The sequence below is a fragment of the Sinocyclocheilus grahami genome, unplaced genomic scaffold, assembly GCF_001515645.1.
Source record: "Sinocyclocheilus grahami isolate Dianchi unplaced genomic scaffold, SAMN03320097.WGS_v1.1 scaffold1651.1, whole genome shotgun sequence".
In the NCBI taxonomy this organism is placed as follows: domain Eukaryota; kingdom Metazoa; phylum Chordata; class Actinopteri; order Cypriniformes; family Cyprinidae; genus Sinocyclocheilus; species Sinocyclocheilus grahami.
The window spans coordinates 29086-47989 of record NW_015506830.1 but is presented as its reverse complement, the minus strand read 5'-3'; the positions used below and the strand labels follow the sequence as shown (position 1 = coordinate 47989).

The following is an 18904-nucleotide window of genomic DNA, read 5'->3' as shown; positions in this document are numbered from 1 at the left end:
GCCTATTACTGATATTAACTATATGGCTCCGCGTTATCGCCCAGGTAGAACTATTGTTCCAACCACCAAAGATAGATTTACAAATAAACTGCCTGATTTATCTCAATTGCTCTCTATACCCGCTAATACGTTAGAAGCTGTCAAATTAAAAAAGGTTAGAGAAAAACGTACTGCACCATGGTACAACAGCAATACCCATTCTCTCAAGAAAGAAACTCGTAATCTTGAATGCAAATGGAGAAAAACTAACTCGGACATTTTTAGAATTGCATGGAAAAACAGTATGTACAGCTATAGACAGGCTCTAAAAGCTGCCAGGGCCGAGCATATCTGCAAGCTCATAGAAAATAACCAAAACAATCCAAGGTTTTTAGCACAGTGGCTAGATTAACAAATAATCAGACGTCACACAAACTAAATACTCCCTCACAGTTTAGTAGTAATGACTTTATACATTTATTCACTGGTAAAATATATAGCATCAGAAATACAATAACAAATGTAGAATCAACAGCATCTTGTAATTCAGCTTCATTCATTGCACCCAAAGAAAAACTGCAGTGCTTTACAACTATAGGACAGGAAGATCTAAATAAACTTATCACTGCATCTAAACCAACAACATGCCTGTTAGATCCTGTACCCACTAAATTACTGAAAGAGTTGTTACCTGTAGCAGGAGAACCGCTTCTCAATATTACTCGTCGTTGTCTTTAGGTCACGTCCCAAAACCATTTAAGCTGGAGGTTATTAAGCCTCTTATTAAGAAACCACAACTAGATCCTAGTGAACTGGCAAATTACAGACCCATTTCAAATCTTCGGTTTATGTCTAAATTTTTAGAAAAAGCTGTGTCTGCTCAATTGTGCTCCTTCCTGCAAAAAAAAAAAGATCTCTATGAAGAATTTCAGCCAGGTTTCAGGCCCTACCATAGCACAGAAACTGCACTTGTTAAATTTACAAATGACTTGCTTGCATCAGACTAAGGCTGCATCTCATTGCTAGTTTTACTTGGCCTTAGTGCTGTGTTCGACACTATAGATCATTACATACTCATAGATCGATTTCAAAACTATACAGTTATTCAAGGGCAGGCTTTAAGTAGGTTTAGATCCTACCTTTCCAATCGCTATCACTTTGTCTATTTAAATGGGGAATCATCTCAGTTAAATCCAGTAAAGTATGGAGTGCCACAAGGATCTGTCCTAGGCCCTCTGCTATTTTCAATATACATGTTGGCCTTTGGTAATATTATTAGAAAATATGGGATTAGTTTCCATTGTTATGCTGATGATACTCAACTATATATTTCAACAAGACCAGATGAAACTTCTAAATTATCTAAGCTAACAGAGTGTGTTAAAAATGTAAAAGACTGGATGACCAATCATTTTCTCCTATTATATTTGGATAAGACAGAGATATTACTTATTGGACAAAAAAAACAGTACACAGAATCTCATAGATTAAAATTTGCATCTAGACGGATGTACTCTTACTTCCTCTACAGTCAAAAATCTGGGTGTTCTATTAGACAGCAACTTGTCTTTTGAAAATTATATTTCCCATGTTACAAAAACAGCATTCTTCCATCTTAGAAACATTGGCAAGTTACAGAACATGTTACCTGTTTCTGATGCAGAAAAGCTAGTTCATGCATTCATGACCTCTAGACTGGACTCTAGACTGGATACCAACCCTCAGACAACATACAAAACAACCAAATTTTGCTATAAGTTTGATCGCAACAGTTTGATCGCATCATATAATCCTTGCTGTTAATAGTGTTCACCGTCTGTTTGATTACATGACATTAACTAACTGCTTGATTTTTACCGTACATTTCTGCCATATGGACATCAACTTGAGACAGTCACCACTGATAAGCTATTACTAAATATAATGTAGAAACTTTAATTTTCTGTAAAGCTGCTTTGCAATGATTTGCATCGTGAAAAGTGCCATACAAATAAACTTAATTTAATTGAATATAATATATATATATATATACATATGTTTGTGTGTGTGTGTATTATGTACATTAATATACTATATACTGTATATTATAATAATAATAATAAATATAATAATAGAACATTATATATAACTTTGATGGATTATAATATACTTTACGGGATGCAATATACTTTAGAAATATTTTTACAACTTTTATATGCTATCTACAGCTTTCATCTTTCAGACTCTTGATGCTCACATCCACATCTGCTCCACTAAAATACATGATTATTTAGCAATAATCATGAATATAATTTGAGAAATTGTTTATCACAGAGAGAGTGTTTTATGGAAGGTGTAAATGGACAGACTGGCTTATGTATGTTCAAATGAGGGATTTTACATTATACACTGAGGTATTCATATTAAGTATTTGTATAGTTTTTATAATACACATGCACCTTTGTGTTTTATAACCTTTTAGCACATATGTGTTTATTTGCTATCTTAACAGTTTGTTACATGCTAAACTTAACAGTAGTAATTTTGAGCTTTTCCTTGACACTGAATCCGTACATTTTATCATTCTGTAATTTAGATTCTGCTCTAGCTCTGGAGTCAGAGAGGTCGAGTTCAAGCTGACCAGGTCACATCACACAGAGTGCGCCAGCACGGATGGTTGCTATGGTGAGGGTTATGGTGGAAGAGATATGGTCACTGATGGGGAATTTTTGCTTGCTCAAGTAAATTTTCCAATATTCTCAACAGGAAACAAAAAATACACTTCTTTTTTTTTTTTTGCATTTACACATTCATATACTCAATTATAAGTAAAAATATAAATAGGAACTTCTTGAATTGTACATCAATATGTTAAATACAAGCATGTACTTGTACAAAAAAACAATCAGCTCATCAGGGAGTTACATTCTGTTGCTAATTAACATTGTGTAAACAAAATGCTGTGTAATTATAACTCATGAAACTGATGTTAACCCTTTAAACCATGAAGGAATTTTTTGTTTGATAGAAATCTTTATATAAATATTTCTTTACATTTGAACATTCTCCTGTTGAAATAGCTGATAAAAGTGTAAGAAAAATTGATGTGCTCAAGGGAAATTGTTCATATCTTTCTTATTTGACGTTCAATGTCTCAGGAAAGAAATAAGACAGAAAAAGTATTTTTTAGTGATGTTCCCCAACATGTGAGCTGTATGTGAATTAAATTTTGTGGTGATATCATGAAGTAATCAAAAGTTACAGCATTTGGAACCAAGGTAACCTTTTTCTTAGCCCTTGACAGTTTTGAAATGGTTGTTTTCTGAATGACATACACAGAAGTAATGCCTCGCTCAAGTTTAGTCAAAGCCCCAAACAATTATGATTGTTTTATTTTACTCTGTGAGACCTTTCAAATGACATATGACACATGACTATCTGAGCTGTATGATGATTTTGACATGAATACATGGCACAAAAAACATTCCATAAATTTAATAAATTATGAAAATATTTTTTTTCCCCGATTTACTTTTTTTTGTTGATCAAGGCAGTAGAAAAATATTAGTAATTTTTCGCGGAGGGCCTTCCGCCTGCAGTACACTTCGTAGCACTTTAAGCACGTTAAGAGATGATCAAAATAATTACAATCATTAACTTAAAATTATACCTATTTTGTGTTATTCCATTCAGTGGTTGCTTAGTAATTTGATTATTATTTTTTCTTCACAGACTTCCTACTGAGCTTTTTCACCTACAGCTGAAATATTTTTCTTGCCAGTTAACACTAAAAACATCTATTTAATTTAAAAGTAAAAGTAAATAAAAAGCAACATATTCATATATTCAATGGGCATGCAGTTCAAAGAATTATATCATAATAAGTCCGCAGTTTAATTCACAGATTTATTTTCAGTGGAAAGAAAATTATTGACCTTCAAATTCATATTATTAACCCTTAGTGCCACCACAAGGTGAGTGTGTTATTGAGTGTATGAATTGAAGGATGTTATTTTGTTCTACTGGTAGCTGGAGAATAATTATCCTTAGATAGGGACTGGAGGGCAAGGACTGTGTATAACCCTGCATTATTCATCTTAATCAGAGACTTAATCATCAGCATCCATCAGCACTTTACATTAAATATTAGATTAATCTCCATACTATAAAAATACATTGGACTTAATGAGGGTTATGTTGGGGTCAATGTTTTTTTATGTATATCCTATAGTTTAAGACAACGGTTGCAATCACACATAAGTAATTAAGTCAATTCCCATCATATCTGTATGGACTATGCTTCATGCAGCCATAATCTAGCTTTTCTTTTTGGACTATACTGAACCCTTGACCACAGAGCGCCTTTATTTGACACCCATCCTGAAGGCACTCCACATCATTGGGCAGTGTTTAAATGTTAAATATTGATTGAAATTAAGCAACATAGTATTAAACTATGAAAAAAAAATCTCAATGAAATCTCAAATGCAGAAGCTACAAGCAAATATTCACTTACATTAAAATAATTTTATTTTCTATTTGGTTTATTCATACACTCTCAGAAAAAAAGGTACAAGCTGTCACTGGGATGGTACCTTTTAAATAGTACTGTGTTGGTACCTTAAAGGTACAAAAGTGTAGCTTTGAAAAGGTACCATCCCAGTGACAGCTTTTGTACCTGTTTTTCTGAGAGTGTAGAATATCCGCATGACCACAATATCCCACAAATCTTAGTTGTATTACATCATTTCATAATCTCACTCATTTTATATTTTTAAATTCTAAAGTTATATTTTGAAGGCAATTCACCTTTACAATCTACCACTTGACATGGACGGGTAGATGAGCCATTAAAGATTTTTGACATATTCTCTTTAATATTGTGTAGTACTTTTTTTTTTAAATACAGTCTTTTCTGAGGTAGACCATTACAGTTCAAGAACATTACCATTTTTATAACAGACATAAAAAAAGACATGAAATAAATAATTTCATGTACAATATGCTGCAAAAATGAGGTAGAAATGGTTACAGAAAATGTACAAGAGCAAGATCCAAGAACAAATTTACTGTACTAATAGATCAAAACAGCTAATTAATGACAATTTTGTTGGACAAACTGTTAAATTACTCAGTATCTTTGTGTTCTTGTTTTGAAATCAGCCAAGTCTCTGTGTTTGCCTATGACATCTGAATAAAAATGGTTTGAATGAATGGAAATTGGTGCTGAATTTTTCTACACAAGATGATGTATTTGTACCCGTTGGATGTCCCTGAGTCTGCAAGGTTCTGCAGGTTTTTGCCTCTTCGGCACTGATCAATATGTGCTCCTGGGGTCATTCTGATTGACCTGTGTGGCATGAGTGAAGCCACCAGCTGTACTTGAAGAGCCGAACAGTGCTATAGGATTACTAGACATCAGTCAGAATATGGCTTCTCCAAAAGGCTGTGTGTAAGATAGAGGAACGGGGGATGGGAAATCAGCTCACCACATGGCTGTACAGAGCCAGCAACCAAGGGGACAAACCATTGTGCTAAGACAAGAGCATGGGGTGTGTTTGGGCTAAAGGAGTGATCAGCGGCTGTTACATCACAGTTGATCAAAATTTTACAATCCACAAAAGCCAGTCTACAGACAATATAAATAAACTCAATAATCTCAGTTTCTTCAGCAGTGATGTTTTGAAGACATTTGATCACTCCAGGCAACTTTTATGTACCTTATAAACAAAAATTGTGAAAATTTTAAACATTGGTACAGGCTGCTCCATCTGGATTGTCTATATGTTGAGCGTGTTCATTTTTATATTTAGCACATGATGGTATAACACAATTTATGATTAGACATGATTAGCTGCCAATTATATATATATATATATATATATTATATATATACTGTATATATATATATATAAAACATTCTCATTCTGATCTTTGGGTTGTTTCTTTTTTTCTTCTCAAGTACTTATATTGGTTGTTTTAAATTGACACTGACTTTAGTCCAGTCTTTCGATCAGATATGCCAAGCAACTAATAAACGCCCCTTCAAGAAAGGCCTAGTATTTCATTTCTTTGGGAAAAAATTAAGTATATGTATATTTATAGAAAAACAACACACCATGGCATGTTTGCTAGATTAAATGCATTCAATCCAAAATGCCTCCCCACCATAAACTGTAATTTCAAGTACCACTCTTTTGGCTGCAACAAGTATTTAAAAAAAAGAAAAGAAAGAAAAGCATTTAGCAGTCCCCAACAAGTGGCTGACTAGGTTCTCAGTGGCTATAAACCTTGCTCCACTCCATACAAGTGTCCAGTTCTTTGGGGGTGCTGTGAGGGCGTACCTTACAGAAAGCATTTTCAAAGTCTTGGAGGGTAGGGGAAGAAAGGGATGAAGAGAGGCCATGCAAGGGCACGGGTGCAGAGGCAGAAGCTGATGCCAGAGCCTGCTGGCAGAGCTGCAGCAGCTCCCAGACGGAGAAGCCTTCTGAACGCTGCAGTACTGCTGACATCTCCCTTTCACCCAGACTGAAGCCTTGGGGCGCCAGCGCCTGCAGAAGCACATGTCTGCGTGTGTTTCCATCTGGCAGGCCAATGTGGTAACGCTTGGAGAAGCAGCGCAGGAGGGGATCTTTGATCAAATCAGGCCGTCTTGTGGTGCACACAACCAGAGCCAAGCTGCTCTGACCATGTTGAATCTTCTCTAGCTGGGCCTGCAGTTGCTGTCTGAGACCTTCCTCCTCAACGGCCTCCACCTCGCTGAGCAACACCACTGCAGGTTGTCGGGCTGTTGCTACTGAGAACAGAGTGACAAGAAGTTGCTCTGCTTCTCCTTTCAATTTAGAGGCCAAAGTTGCACAACTCAGCCTATAAAAGGTAGCACCCATTTGAGATGCCATGGATCGTACCAGTGTGGTTTTGCTCCCTCCTTGAGGGCCAAACAGCAGGACGGTTCTGGGTGGGCGGATGACAGGGTTGGGTCGCAGGACAGGCCACAGCACGTCCTCCTCCAGTGCTGCTTTGATGTGACAGTTCCCAGCCAGTTCACTCCAAAGCAAAGCCGGACTGCAATCTTGCAGTTCCTGGCTTACTAGCTCCAGCATTCGGGGCTCCATGCTTTTCACAGGATCGGAGTGCTTCTGTGAACGATGCTGGGAGAAGCCTTGCTCCGCACCTCCAATCTCGCCAGTCATGGCTACTGGTGGACTGTAATCCCCTGCGGCTCCATACGTTGGTGAAACCAAGGGCTTTAGCCCACTGTACTTCCCCACTTCGTCTCCTTCCAGGCTCGACTGGGATGAAGGTTTACTAGGCTTAAATGCTTGAGGATCTGTGTTGCCCGTTCCAAAGTCATTTCCACGGCACTCAGCTTTTTCATTGACCCCGTATGGAGAATCTCCTCCAGTTTTTATGGAATCATAGCTATATTTCCTATAGCGTGAACTATCTCCATCTTCCTCATCCAGGGTCATCTCAAATGCTTTTCTCTTCAGAGAGCCCCCAGTCTCCGATCCCCCTAGACTGCTGTTCTGATAGCCATAGCTGCCACCAACCACTGTGGGTCTTGATGGAAGTGGAGAGGGCACGGCTATGCCCGAGGGGATGTAAGGGGCTGTTGGATGGGTGTAGCTAGGAGCAAGGCTTGTCTGGTGAGAGTAGGTGCTAGGGGGGTAGTTGTACACAGGGGTAGAAGGTGTGTAACTGGGGAGAAGTGTGGGGCTAGGCTGAAGGGCATGTAATGAGGCTGGTGGAAGTGCTGAACTGGGTTGGGGACAGTACCCTGATGAGAGGTAGGTGCCATTGTAACTGGGTGGGTAGTCACTGGAATGGGGCCCACTGCAGGAGCTGCTCCCGCTGTATCCTGAGTCCGAAAGGTTGCTGTTAACGGCTGACACATTGCCCGAGCCTGGTGGGCCTGCTGATGTGGGAACCACCTTTGGTCCTGATAGACCATCATGAGAGGAAGGAGGTACCAATGGATAACCCCCGTCAGTGCTGTGCGTAAGAGGCCAAGGCTCCAGTTCATTTTTCTGGCCTCCGTTAAGAGCCCCAAAGGCTCCAGGCTCAGGGTATGTGCCCACAGCAGGGCGTTCATATGGTGAGTCTAGCATGCCAGAGTATTTCTCAGCGTAGCGCTTCAACAGGTTGGAGGCAGTAAGGGCTGAGATGTCATCATTTGCCCAGGCGTAGCTGTAGGAGCTACGGTTGCGGCTGGGGTAGAGCTCAGACTTGTGGGCAGGGGATGAGGTGGTGGAGGACACGTCCAAATGCTGCTCAGGCCACTGGCTCAGGGGCTGTGCATGCTCCGGGTTCCAGTGCATCTTCAATAGGCCTGCCGAAGACAGCAATTTGTCAGATTATTCAAGAACTTGATATATATCAATAGCATATGTTCATACCATTCACAAATCAGTCTTGGATCCAGTGATTTTTTATAATTTGTTTTTCCTGTCAAAGAATTATAAGACTAGTGAAAATGACTAAAGACACATTACGCCTGGTGAACTCTGGAAGAATACTCTTTTGGTATTGTGCATGCACACAGAGGGAGTCTTTCTTTTTCTGCAGTACATATAAAAGAGAAGGGCTGTGAATTTGTTCCTTTCAATCCCTCAGCTATGTAGCAGCCTTATGTTGCCATCTGCAGTTCTCCCAGAGGAGAAACTGTTATCACCCTGTGCATGTTTCCCTCAATACATCCCCTCCCACAACCACAGTCCATACATATAAAAGAGAAGGGCTGTGAATTTGTTCCTTTCAATCCCTCAGCTATGTAGCAGCCTTATGTTGCCATCTGCAGTTCTCCCAGAGGAGAAACTGTTATCACCCTGTGCATGGGGCGACTGGTGGACGAAAAAGTTGTGCTATTCATTGGCCACTTCCCATGAAGCACTGGGAGTGTGGAATACCCTTTCCTCTGGCTATCTCCAGCACCACTTTCCTGTGATTAATTATGCTTGCCTAATATGAAGGTGATTTTAACGCACATGAAGAAAAATACATCTGAATTAAAAAATATATATAAAGTGTTTTTTTCCATATCCAGTCTTCGCCCTCCCCCCACTCATAAACCAATTCCCTTCTTTCAGAACTTTTAAAAGTGCAATACACTTGACAGCATCACAGCTCAATGGTACTTCAAAAGAAAATTAACAAAAATAAATAATCACAATGAATCAAAATGCATCATAAAAGCATAAAAAATATAATTATTTAGCGGTATGCATAATTTATGACTGTTATAAAAGTAAAAAGATCTTAATCCTTCAACAGGAAGTGCAGTTTTTTTCTTGGTCTTGAGAATTTCATGGAGCAGAGAATAGTTTTAAAACCAGCCATTTCATGAGGGTTGCAACTGCTCCTTCCAGAGGCATTAGCTAAATTCCACACATAGCTTGGCATTATTGAACTGTCAGGAATCAGCCTGGGGTGAGGGCTACAGGGGGAAATGAGGAGGTAAAAGGAATAAACTGCAAATCTTCATCACAGGCTGCAATCTGATGGGAAAGTGATGATTCGTTATTCACACTTCTGTCAGAGTGTGCAAGCTGCTGCTTTATTGCCATTTAAATCAAGTTTCAGTCCTGTGTGCTATGTTCCCCCCTACTCTTTTTCTCCCAAAAACTCGGCCCTCCCCCTTTGTATGCTCTTTCTGTTTTCTCGAACTCTCGCCCCTCCCATTGCCAAACCTTGTGTGTCTTCAGATTACGCCTGCTATTTATTCCAAAAGATCACACCAACAGACCAGATGGCCCTTGGATTACCATGTCTTTCATATTCATATCTAGAGCCTTAAGTTCCTCAAGTCCAAACTAGCACCTTAAACGCTAGTGCTGATTTTTTGTAATATAACCAAAATATAAAACAAAAAATCCCTCAGAATTTGTAAACAAGGCAAACACAGGTAAAGCATTTGATCATTGTTCAGTCAGTAGAAACAGTATATGGCCAGCAGGACAATCCAATCTGCAGGCTGGTTCGTGAAGTGCTGTATGGAGCACAATAATGGGGCCAGTGTGTGACAGAGATAGATGGCATCCCAGGGGAGCTCATAAAACCTGCAACGGGTAGAGCAGGAGGAGGGGGAATGGACAGCAGGCGCTCCGGCCACTGTGTGTGCGTGTGCATGCACGCGCACGAGTCTATCTGAGAGGATGGGACTTGACATTAGGGAAGTCATTCAGGCGGTCAAACTGCTGTCCACTCCATCAATATACATGAGTGTGCGTGCATCAAGACACATGGGAAAGCGCTGCCAAACCGGACATGGAAGTGTCATTTGGGGCAGGCTGCTTCAAGAAGAAGAGTTCACCTTAGTGTCCTACTACCCAGCTAAAAATGCTATCCATTAGCATGAAATAAGCCACAGATGAGCTGGTTTGCAATTAGAGCTACCCCTCAGCAGGGACTCTAATAATCTAGATGTGATTTTACCTGTTTCTATTTAAATCCCCACAGCTGCTGAGATTAACTCATTCTGGGCATTTGAGAATAGATGTTCCAATTGGATGGTGGTGGTTGAGGAGAGACGCCCTCATATGACTGTAAAGCGCTTTGGGTGTACAGCAATACACAATAAAAGCGCAATATAAATGCCCCATTCATTCATTAATTCATTCATTCAATTAAACAAGTAGAAGTGCAAATGAAGGCTATTTATTTCTGTGAATAAATGACAGAATCAAGCCAAGGAATAATTAATCAAATATGCCAATAAAGACTGAGATGATTAGTTTTGAAGAAACAAGGAATATCCTATAAAAAAAAAGATTTCTTAAGATTTCTCTCAGTTTACATTTTAAGGTTATTGGCATCACAAAACCTATACATTTGTCTTGCCAAAGCATTTGCAGCATAACACGTATACTGAGAAATTATGCAGTGTAAAATAAAGTAAAATAATGATAAAAAATAGATATTAATTATATTAATAATTTAATATTAATATTAAAACATTTTTATTTTAGTTTAGTTTTTTACATTTGATAAAAAGAGAGTAGCAATTGACAAATTTAATGGTGCACTGCACTTAAGTGTTTTATGTTGCAGTGGCCAATATAGCAGTCAAAATGTTTTTATTTATCAAAACTTTCTAGTTGCAATAAGCCATAACTAATTAATTGCATTTAAGCTTAAATAATGAGGGGGAAATGATCAAGTGCACCTTTACAGAAAAATAAATAACTGGAAAAAAAGAGAGATTGCATTGAACAGGTCATTAAGTTAGATGTTATGAGGATAAGTGTTATGCTGGGTACACGATGGAGAAAGTGTAGTTTTGTCTCAACATGGACACAACCAGGTTTCATTCTCCCTCTCACACACATATACCTAAATTATAGCCACAGGACCAGTTCTAATCTCACATCAACACTAGGAGTAAACAGAGGAGTGGATGTGTGGCTTAAGAAACAAAGGGCCCTTTAAACAAAACTTCATTGTCCGCATGGGAGCTCCTGGCCATTGCTTTGTGTGAATCGCGGCGAGTGGTTTGCTGTGGTGGCTCCATGCATGTCCGATACTGGCAGCGAGACAGATGTTTCCACTGCTCGCCTTACTGTCTGTGTGTCCATTGTTGCACAGCCCATCCAGCAGACGTCCTCCTGGCCTGACAATCCTGTTGGTCCTGAGACAAAAGCTGAGGGCTCCTATTGTCAGAGGCCTGCCTAATTATGGAAATCGTATTAATCTATTCAGCAGCAGTGTGCTGACAGCCTTTGTGCCGTCCTAGGATTTATTGAGGGTTCTTTTGGAGATGTGCGCATTTGTTTGTTTGTGTGCACCACCTTGATTTCAAAAATGTGAACTGAATAAAATAACTAATTATTTAATATCAGTAGGTTACAATAAAGCGCTACTAGATTTTTCAAAAAAAGTTAGGATAACCAAAATATTAGTTATGATTTTGACTCGACCACTATATTACTACAAGCAGGTTGCTGGAGCAGAAGGTTCTGCAACGTGAGAGCTGAACAGGCCCGGCTGCCGTAGGATGCTCAGCTTTTCACAGCTCCCCAGGGATCCGTGTGCACTTTCAGGCCGTGTCACTTTTGTTTTCCTGCCCTGAGGAACAAAACCTACATGGATGCAACAAGCCTTATGGGACACAGGGCTATTAAACCAGGCAGATTGCACAGGGGCCAGTTGTAAACCGGAGCAGCCTGAATCAATCCAATCAGGCATTATTGTGGGCACTCACTCCCTAAACCCCACACATAGATTTACTCTACTAAAGGCACCCCCTTCATTGCATATTCAAATATCAAATCTACAAACACCGTTTGCATCTTCAACTAAAGAGCACACAGACAAGAGTATACTTGCATTCACCTACCCTAACACTGTTGAAACAGGAGACAACTTTAAAGGGAAGCTAGGGGAAATAACAGCACACACACACACACACACACACAAATTCTCAGTCCTGAGAATTTGATTAATTACTATCCATCTATGTCAGTTAAACATCAAAACAACTTAAAAGCAGTAGTTGTACGGCTGAACAGTGAGCATCCTGTTAGGAATCATGTCCTGAAACTTCAGCCCACAGTTCTGGTATGTGTGGAACACCCTTTGAAGAACGCAGATGCCACAAAAGAAGGGCTCTTCTTTTAAGAAAGTATAAAGATTAAGGAGAGAGAGAGCGAGAGAGAGAGAGAGAGAGAGAGAGAGAGAGAGAGAGAGAGAGAGAGGAAGAAAGATGAGATATAGAAAGAGTAGATCTGGTTGAAGAACGCAGAGGGAGGATTGTGTTTACATGAATTAATCACCTTGGTGCAGATAAGATGGCACACTGTGTTCTAATCATCAGCTGATTTGTATTCCGTATACAGACGTCTCTAAATCAATGCTTTAGGCAGAGGGACTGCAAAATGTCGATGATGTAGCCTATCGGGCACTTTAAAGTCATGCAGAGCCTTAACAGTAGTTATTCGAAATCAAATTCAGGTTATGTTTTTGTACTTTTTAATTAGAATTAAAATTCTAAATAAATAAATAAATAGCATTGAGGTATATAATATTTAATATTTCAATATACCGGAAAAAATAATTACAAAACAAAACAAAAAATGACTTTAAATATTCAGTTTGTCTCACTGTGGCTAAAAAGGCATAGGCATGCATAGTGATGCACAACAAATAAACATGTAAAAACATGTAAAAAAAAAAAAAGGTAAAATAATAATTAAAAAATGTATATATATCAACAAATTATATCTTCTAAAAAAAACCCGTCCTGGATAAAGTGTGATCAGATCTTGACTTTAGAAAAAAATGAAGAAAAAGAAAGAAGTGTGAGATCCTTCCTCAAAAATCCTGACAACAGCTCCTAAGGCATGCATAATAGGCCATAACTATGACCATTTTTATAAATTGATCCATTAGTTACAGCAGTGTGGTTAACATGATCTCTCTGTCTCTTTCTCTTGCTCTTTCTTTCTGCTCATCTGCTCACTTTTCATTGGCCTGAAAGATGTAATAGCAGAAGAGGCGGTGGGCCTTATGAGTTTTCACACCTGCTCCTCAGCGCACTGCCAGACGCCATGGCTCTTTTCAGCCAGGCCCTGTGGGGTCCCTAGAGGAAGGAGCCTATCTGCTAGAGTGGCAGTGAAGGATCTGATTTTTTCTTCTCCCTCTCTTTCTCTCTCTCTCTAATACACACACACACGTCCTCCATTTGAGCTGCAGTCCATAATCTCTCAGCTTTGAAGGTGTTATTGCTTAGCCTTTTGGGACACTGTAAGTGTTGCAATCCAAGTGTTCATGTTGATGATGACTACAGTAAATATGGAGTCCCACTCCATTGTTCTCAACAGTGTGAGAATAATGAAAAATCAGCATTAGCATAATGACAAATGCATTACGTAATATAGGCTTTTACTCATGAGAAAATTATTTAGTACAAATTTGAATATTTGTACATTTCAAATTGTATGCATCTTTTGCTTTAATTTGAAATCAATACTATTAAACAGGCACATTACGAAAAAATTAAAGTGCATGTTGTGAAGCGCAATATCTGTGATCTATATGTATCATTTGTGGATAATTGTGCACATTTCAGCTCATTTTAGACTAAAAATGAGAGAAACTCACAGCCTTGGTGGTTTGAATGAATGATTAGATGCTCATAATTTTAGAAACAACACCCCCATCACCCCTGACCAGCTAATGGCCAAATGCCTGGCACCCCTCCCCTTTAAGAAAAACAAGGTTCCTATTTTCTGTGTCCGCAGGCCAGGTTTAGGTCATTGTGTCCACTAATATATATCAAAGGACAGCTGTCCTAAGGCTCTGTGATGACCAATCACCCCCTTCCATCTGTCTCTCTTACCCAATCTCTCCTCCATCTCCCCCTGTTCTCCTCCATCCCCTTCTTCCAGTCTCTCTCGGTCCCCCCTCTCTCTCCTTCCTTTCCACCCTGCCCCCTCATGGAGTTCCCAGACTGCGTTGCGGTGCCCTCTCTCGAATTCCCTGGCCGCTTTATTTAATGACCCTACAACCAACCGTGTTGGGATTTTCTGTGCGCGTACTCACAAATACAACTTGGATTGGATTAGGTTTATTATCGTTAAGTACAACTAAAACACACACACACACAGAAAAGACATTATTACTTGAAATAAATATTAACTGAAATAAAATATATACTGTATATTAAAAAATTAAACTTACTTTATTTTAGCTAGTTGCTAAGCCAATATTTATCATTTTTGTTTACTTTAAGTTGAAGTACTAAAATAACTAAATAAACTGAAACTAAAACTATATAGAAAAAACTATATAGACATAATATAGAAAAAAAATCTAACATAAATTACAAAACAATTTGAATGAAAACTATAAACAAATTCTAATTCTAAATACTAACTAAAACTAAAATAGTGTATCAATGATACTTAAATAACACTGGACTGGATGCAGGATATATAGTATGTGGTTTTAACTTTTCAGACTACAGATCGGACAATTTTGTGATATTATGCAAATGCCGGATTTGTAAAAACACACTGCACCTTAAAGGGATAGTTCACATACAAATAAAATCCTGTCATTTACTCACCCTGTATGACCTTATATTTACATATATGTATTTGCCAAATACTTTTATCCAAAGCAACTTACATTGCATTTTATCAGTTCTTGCTTTTCTTGGTAATCAAACCCATGACCTTTACATTGCTAATGCCATGCTCTACTGTTAAACCTACAGGAAGGCTTTATATACCTTCTGTGAGAAATTATGCTTTATATATCTTTCAAGATATTTCAATTATTTCATTGTTTCAACTGTTTTTGTCCATATTGTGTGCAAAAAAAAAACATTTTACAAACAAACAATAAAAAAATAAATACTTACTGTGTTCTAGTCATACAGGTTTGAAACAACATACAGTAAGTCTAGATAATGACACAATTTTCACTTTTGAGTGAACTATATCTTTAATTAGAGAACCACGGACAAGCCCTTTGAGGGATATCTTGGAATATCTTGGAGCAGAGAAGCTTGACGCCCAATAACCCTCAGAAGTCCGGGACTTAATTGGAAGCGTAATTGTGGCAGCAATGGGCCTAATGAGCTGTCTTCAACAACGGTGAGATGATGAGCAGAGGTGGGGGGTCCCAGGCAGAATGTGTTTCTCTAAGCCCCTTTTCCTACTGCCGCCGTTTCTCTTCCATCTCACTGACTACACTGCAGGCTAATTAAAGTCCATTCACACCCGCCACTAATGACCCCGCACTCATTCACACAAACACTTCAGCACCTTGCCTGTTTACTCAAGGGTCCGCATGCCCCTCCAGAGCCGAATTCACCCCATCGCTCTCATTAGAATAGATGTGTTGGATGCTTGTTGTTAATAGCTTCTTCTGAGGCATCCAGCGCGCCCCTTCCCATAGACCCAACTCAAAGCCTTAATGACTTAACAGATGCAATTAGAGTGCTTCTTTGGCCTGGGCCTTTAGTGTGGAGAAGGGAAGAAATGAGGTCATAATATAGCGAGAGAGCTGAGGCTAAGATTGCTTCTCTTTAAGCAAGGAATATGCTGGAAAGCAGGGCCCCTGAGCAACAAGAGTTAGAGTACTCATGGGTTGCTGGCCTGGGACTGATTTAAGGGTGTGTTTGAAGTGCAGATTACAGATTCTTTGCTCCAAATCCCTCCAGGAGTATCCATGGCCCCAGGAATCTCTCTCAGATTTCCTTCAACTCTGAACGATCTTCAGCTTGCGGTTCCTACGTGCTCATCAGAGCAACACTTATAATTGTTTGTGGATGTAATGAGAGGTCACGTAACTGCATGTGACAGACATCAAACAAAATCCTCAAATGTGCACATGGGGTACAAAAATGCCTGTCCTCTCAAGTCAAACATAAACACCGATGTCAGAAATGCTCAGTTGCTCCACAAAGAAAATTCCAGCATGGCTATGACACTATTCACATCTATACCACATAAGCTTCCCTACATTCACCTGACTCCGGCACAGGCGACTTATGAGGAAGAGTGAACAGACAAGACATATCAGGACTGGGAATGACCAGGAGGAAAAGGAATTTGCCTGGGTTTTAAAGCTCAAAGTGTAAACAGGAGGGATATCTAACACATTTGTGCTGTCCTAATATCACACTTGACATTCAGGGGTCACACGCACACATACGTACAGTCCACAATCATCAAACTTCAGAAACAAGCAGACCAGTTCCTAAATCCAAATGCATGCTGCAGCACTGGAAAATCAGGATCTGTGACATTAGCCATCTAAAATTAGTGGTTAAAAGCCAGGTGTGTATGCTAAACAACCCACACTGTCCAGATACTCAAAGAATGTTAAATATTCTGACAGGGCCTTGTGACATTTTTGAAAATAAAGTGTGCAACGAGAGACAGCAAACACAAAGGAATATATAAAAACATATTTTTTGTTTTGGATTTGAAACTCTTACTGATTCATTATATAGGGACAAGCATAACGTCCATAGCAAATTATAAATATAAATCAATACATAATTTATTTAAACACTAACTTTGAACGTTTTTGAGGTCGGCAAGATTTTTAAATGTTTTTGAACATCATTTATCTGAATTAGAAATCATGGGGCATATAGGAAAGCAAAATTAAATTGTTGACATCCATTATGGTCATTTCACTTCAGCCAAGGCAAGAATGTGCCTTTTTAACAACTGATCTTCAAGAATTTGCAACAGAAAAATGATGGTACATCTAGACATAAAACGTGAAATTTCAATTTGGATATAAAATGTTTCTTTGTGTGCAACTTCTGAGGATCAACGAATTAACTTCAATGGAAATGTGGAATTATTATTAGTATTAATCATAAAAGCTCTTCCCCTCATCAAAACTAGTTTTCTTCTAAAACATATGCAGAGAATTCAGTTTGCATGAGAAAAGGAATTTATCAAAACAAACAAAAAGTAATTCCATTGGCACATCTGACAAAGGTCCTCTGAATGCTTCACTAAATGGAATTATAATACCATATTAGACATCAATGGTAATCGGTTGATGCAACAACCTAGCAAGCCAGCTGAAAGGTATATTCAAGCCAGCGACTCATTAATACATGATTACATCTCAAATTGAGGTGCCTTGACTCTTTAGTTTGATTTCCCTCCCTCTTTTCATGTAACTGTCATGCCTATAAAGCACAGAGAAGAGCTAAAGAGTGGAGAAAAAAGCATCTCTTCAGGTAGAACTGGGGAAAGAAACCCCATGCTGGTCTACAAACAATGCTGTTTTGGAGAGGGCCAAAGGGGAGCTCAAATGAAGCCTGGCAGGGGGGTTAGGAATGGGGGCTAAAACTGGACATGTCAGTTATTAGGTCAGTCGAGAACAGTGAGGAGGGGGAAGAGAACTGGAGAAAGAGAGGCAGAGAAAAAGAGAAAGAAAGACAGATTCAGAAAAGGACAGAGATAGAGGAAGTAACTGTGCTAGTAATCTGGACACTAGTGGTTAGTCATAGTGAGATGACAGTGGCAGAACCACAGGGTTTCTCCTAGTACAGCCATCAGTTCAACCCCCACACCTGTCCTACCAACCATGACATATACTTTGGGTATTTTTTACAGCCAATAATGTGGCTTAAAACATTGTGAAGAACACACCTGGGAACATTTCGTTTTTTAAAATGCACCATTGTTCAAACTGGTTTACCAACAAACGAAATACTTAAGTAGCCGTTGGGGAATTTTTCACTAGGCTATAGCTCACAATAAGTTATTTAATGCATTTGCTGTGGTTTGATGTCAAAAATGTTAAACTTACTATAGGGGACAATGGGACTCAGCATTCTGCGGATCTGGTCTCGATTACGGTAACAGTTCTGCGGTGAAACCCAGGTTAGCGTCTCTACGGCTGTAGTCCATTGCTGGCCTGTACTCTAAAAAATGTGTTCCTGAAAAAAAAAAAAAAAAGAGGAGGAGCAGCGATCAGGAGGGGTGAACGGTCATCATATACACATACACTGCACTGCATAATTTTTAAATGCAAACAAACAAGTTTATGATGCATGAACACGAGTAAGGAACGTGCAACCAACAATCAAGACCCTCAAAGGCATCATCTCAATTTTAGACAAGAGTGAAACGGACACAGGCACTCTCACTGTGGGCTGAACAGGGTATTCATTAAGAGCCTGCACACAGGCATTAAGCTGATTGTATGGCTGTGTCCAGCTTCTAAAGGGGGCTTTCTAAATCTCCCTGACAAAAAGCACCATGCATACCATAGCTGTTCTCCTCGCCTCATAACAGCAGCAGAGCATGCTTTCACAAAATTAAACTCATTTTATCCCACACACTCTCCTGGTTCAATTATCTCTCTGTTTTCTATGACAGATGCAAATAGAAAAAAAAGAACAACTACTGGCAAAAAACAAATCAACAAAAAACAATAATAATAAATACATATATGTAAATATAAATAT

At 38.9% G+C, this 18904-nt stretch overlaps 1 protein-coding gene across 1 annotated transcript; it reads right to left on the bottom strand.

The window, feature by feature from the left end:
* Positions 1-6233: 6233 nt before the first annotated feature.
* LOC107571780 (putative fidgetin-like protein 2) lies at positions 6234-18346 on the bottom strand. The gene is made up of 2 exons (XM_016258146.1): positions 18244-18346; positions 6234-8290 (listed from the first exon to the last, which is right to left on the bottom strand). Exons 1-2 carry the CDS (start codon positions 18266-18268, stop codon positions 6234-6236), a joined length of 2082 nt encoding a protein of 693 aa, XP_016113632.1. The 5' UTR covers positions 18269-18346.
* Positions 18347-18904: the final 558 nt, after the last annotated feature.

Bases quoted from the DNA above. Each gene is read 5' to 3' on its own strand.
- LOC107571780 (XM_016258146.1), bottom strand. From the start codon at position 18,268: ATGCTGAGTCCCATTGTCCCCTATA. The intron at 8,291-18,243 runs GTAAGTTTAACA...TGTCTTCGGCAG, and splicing joins GAGTCCCATTGTCCCCTATA to GCCTATTGAAGATGCACTGG.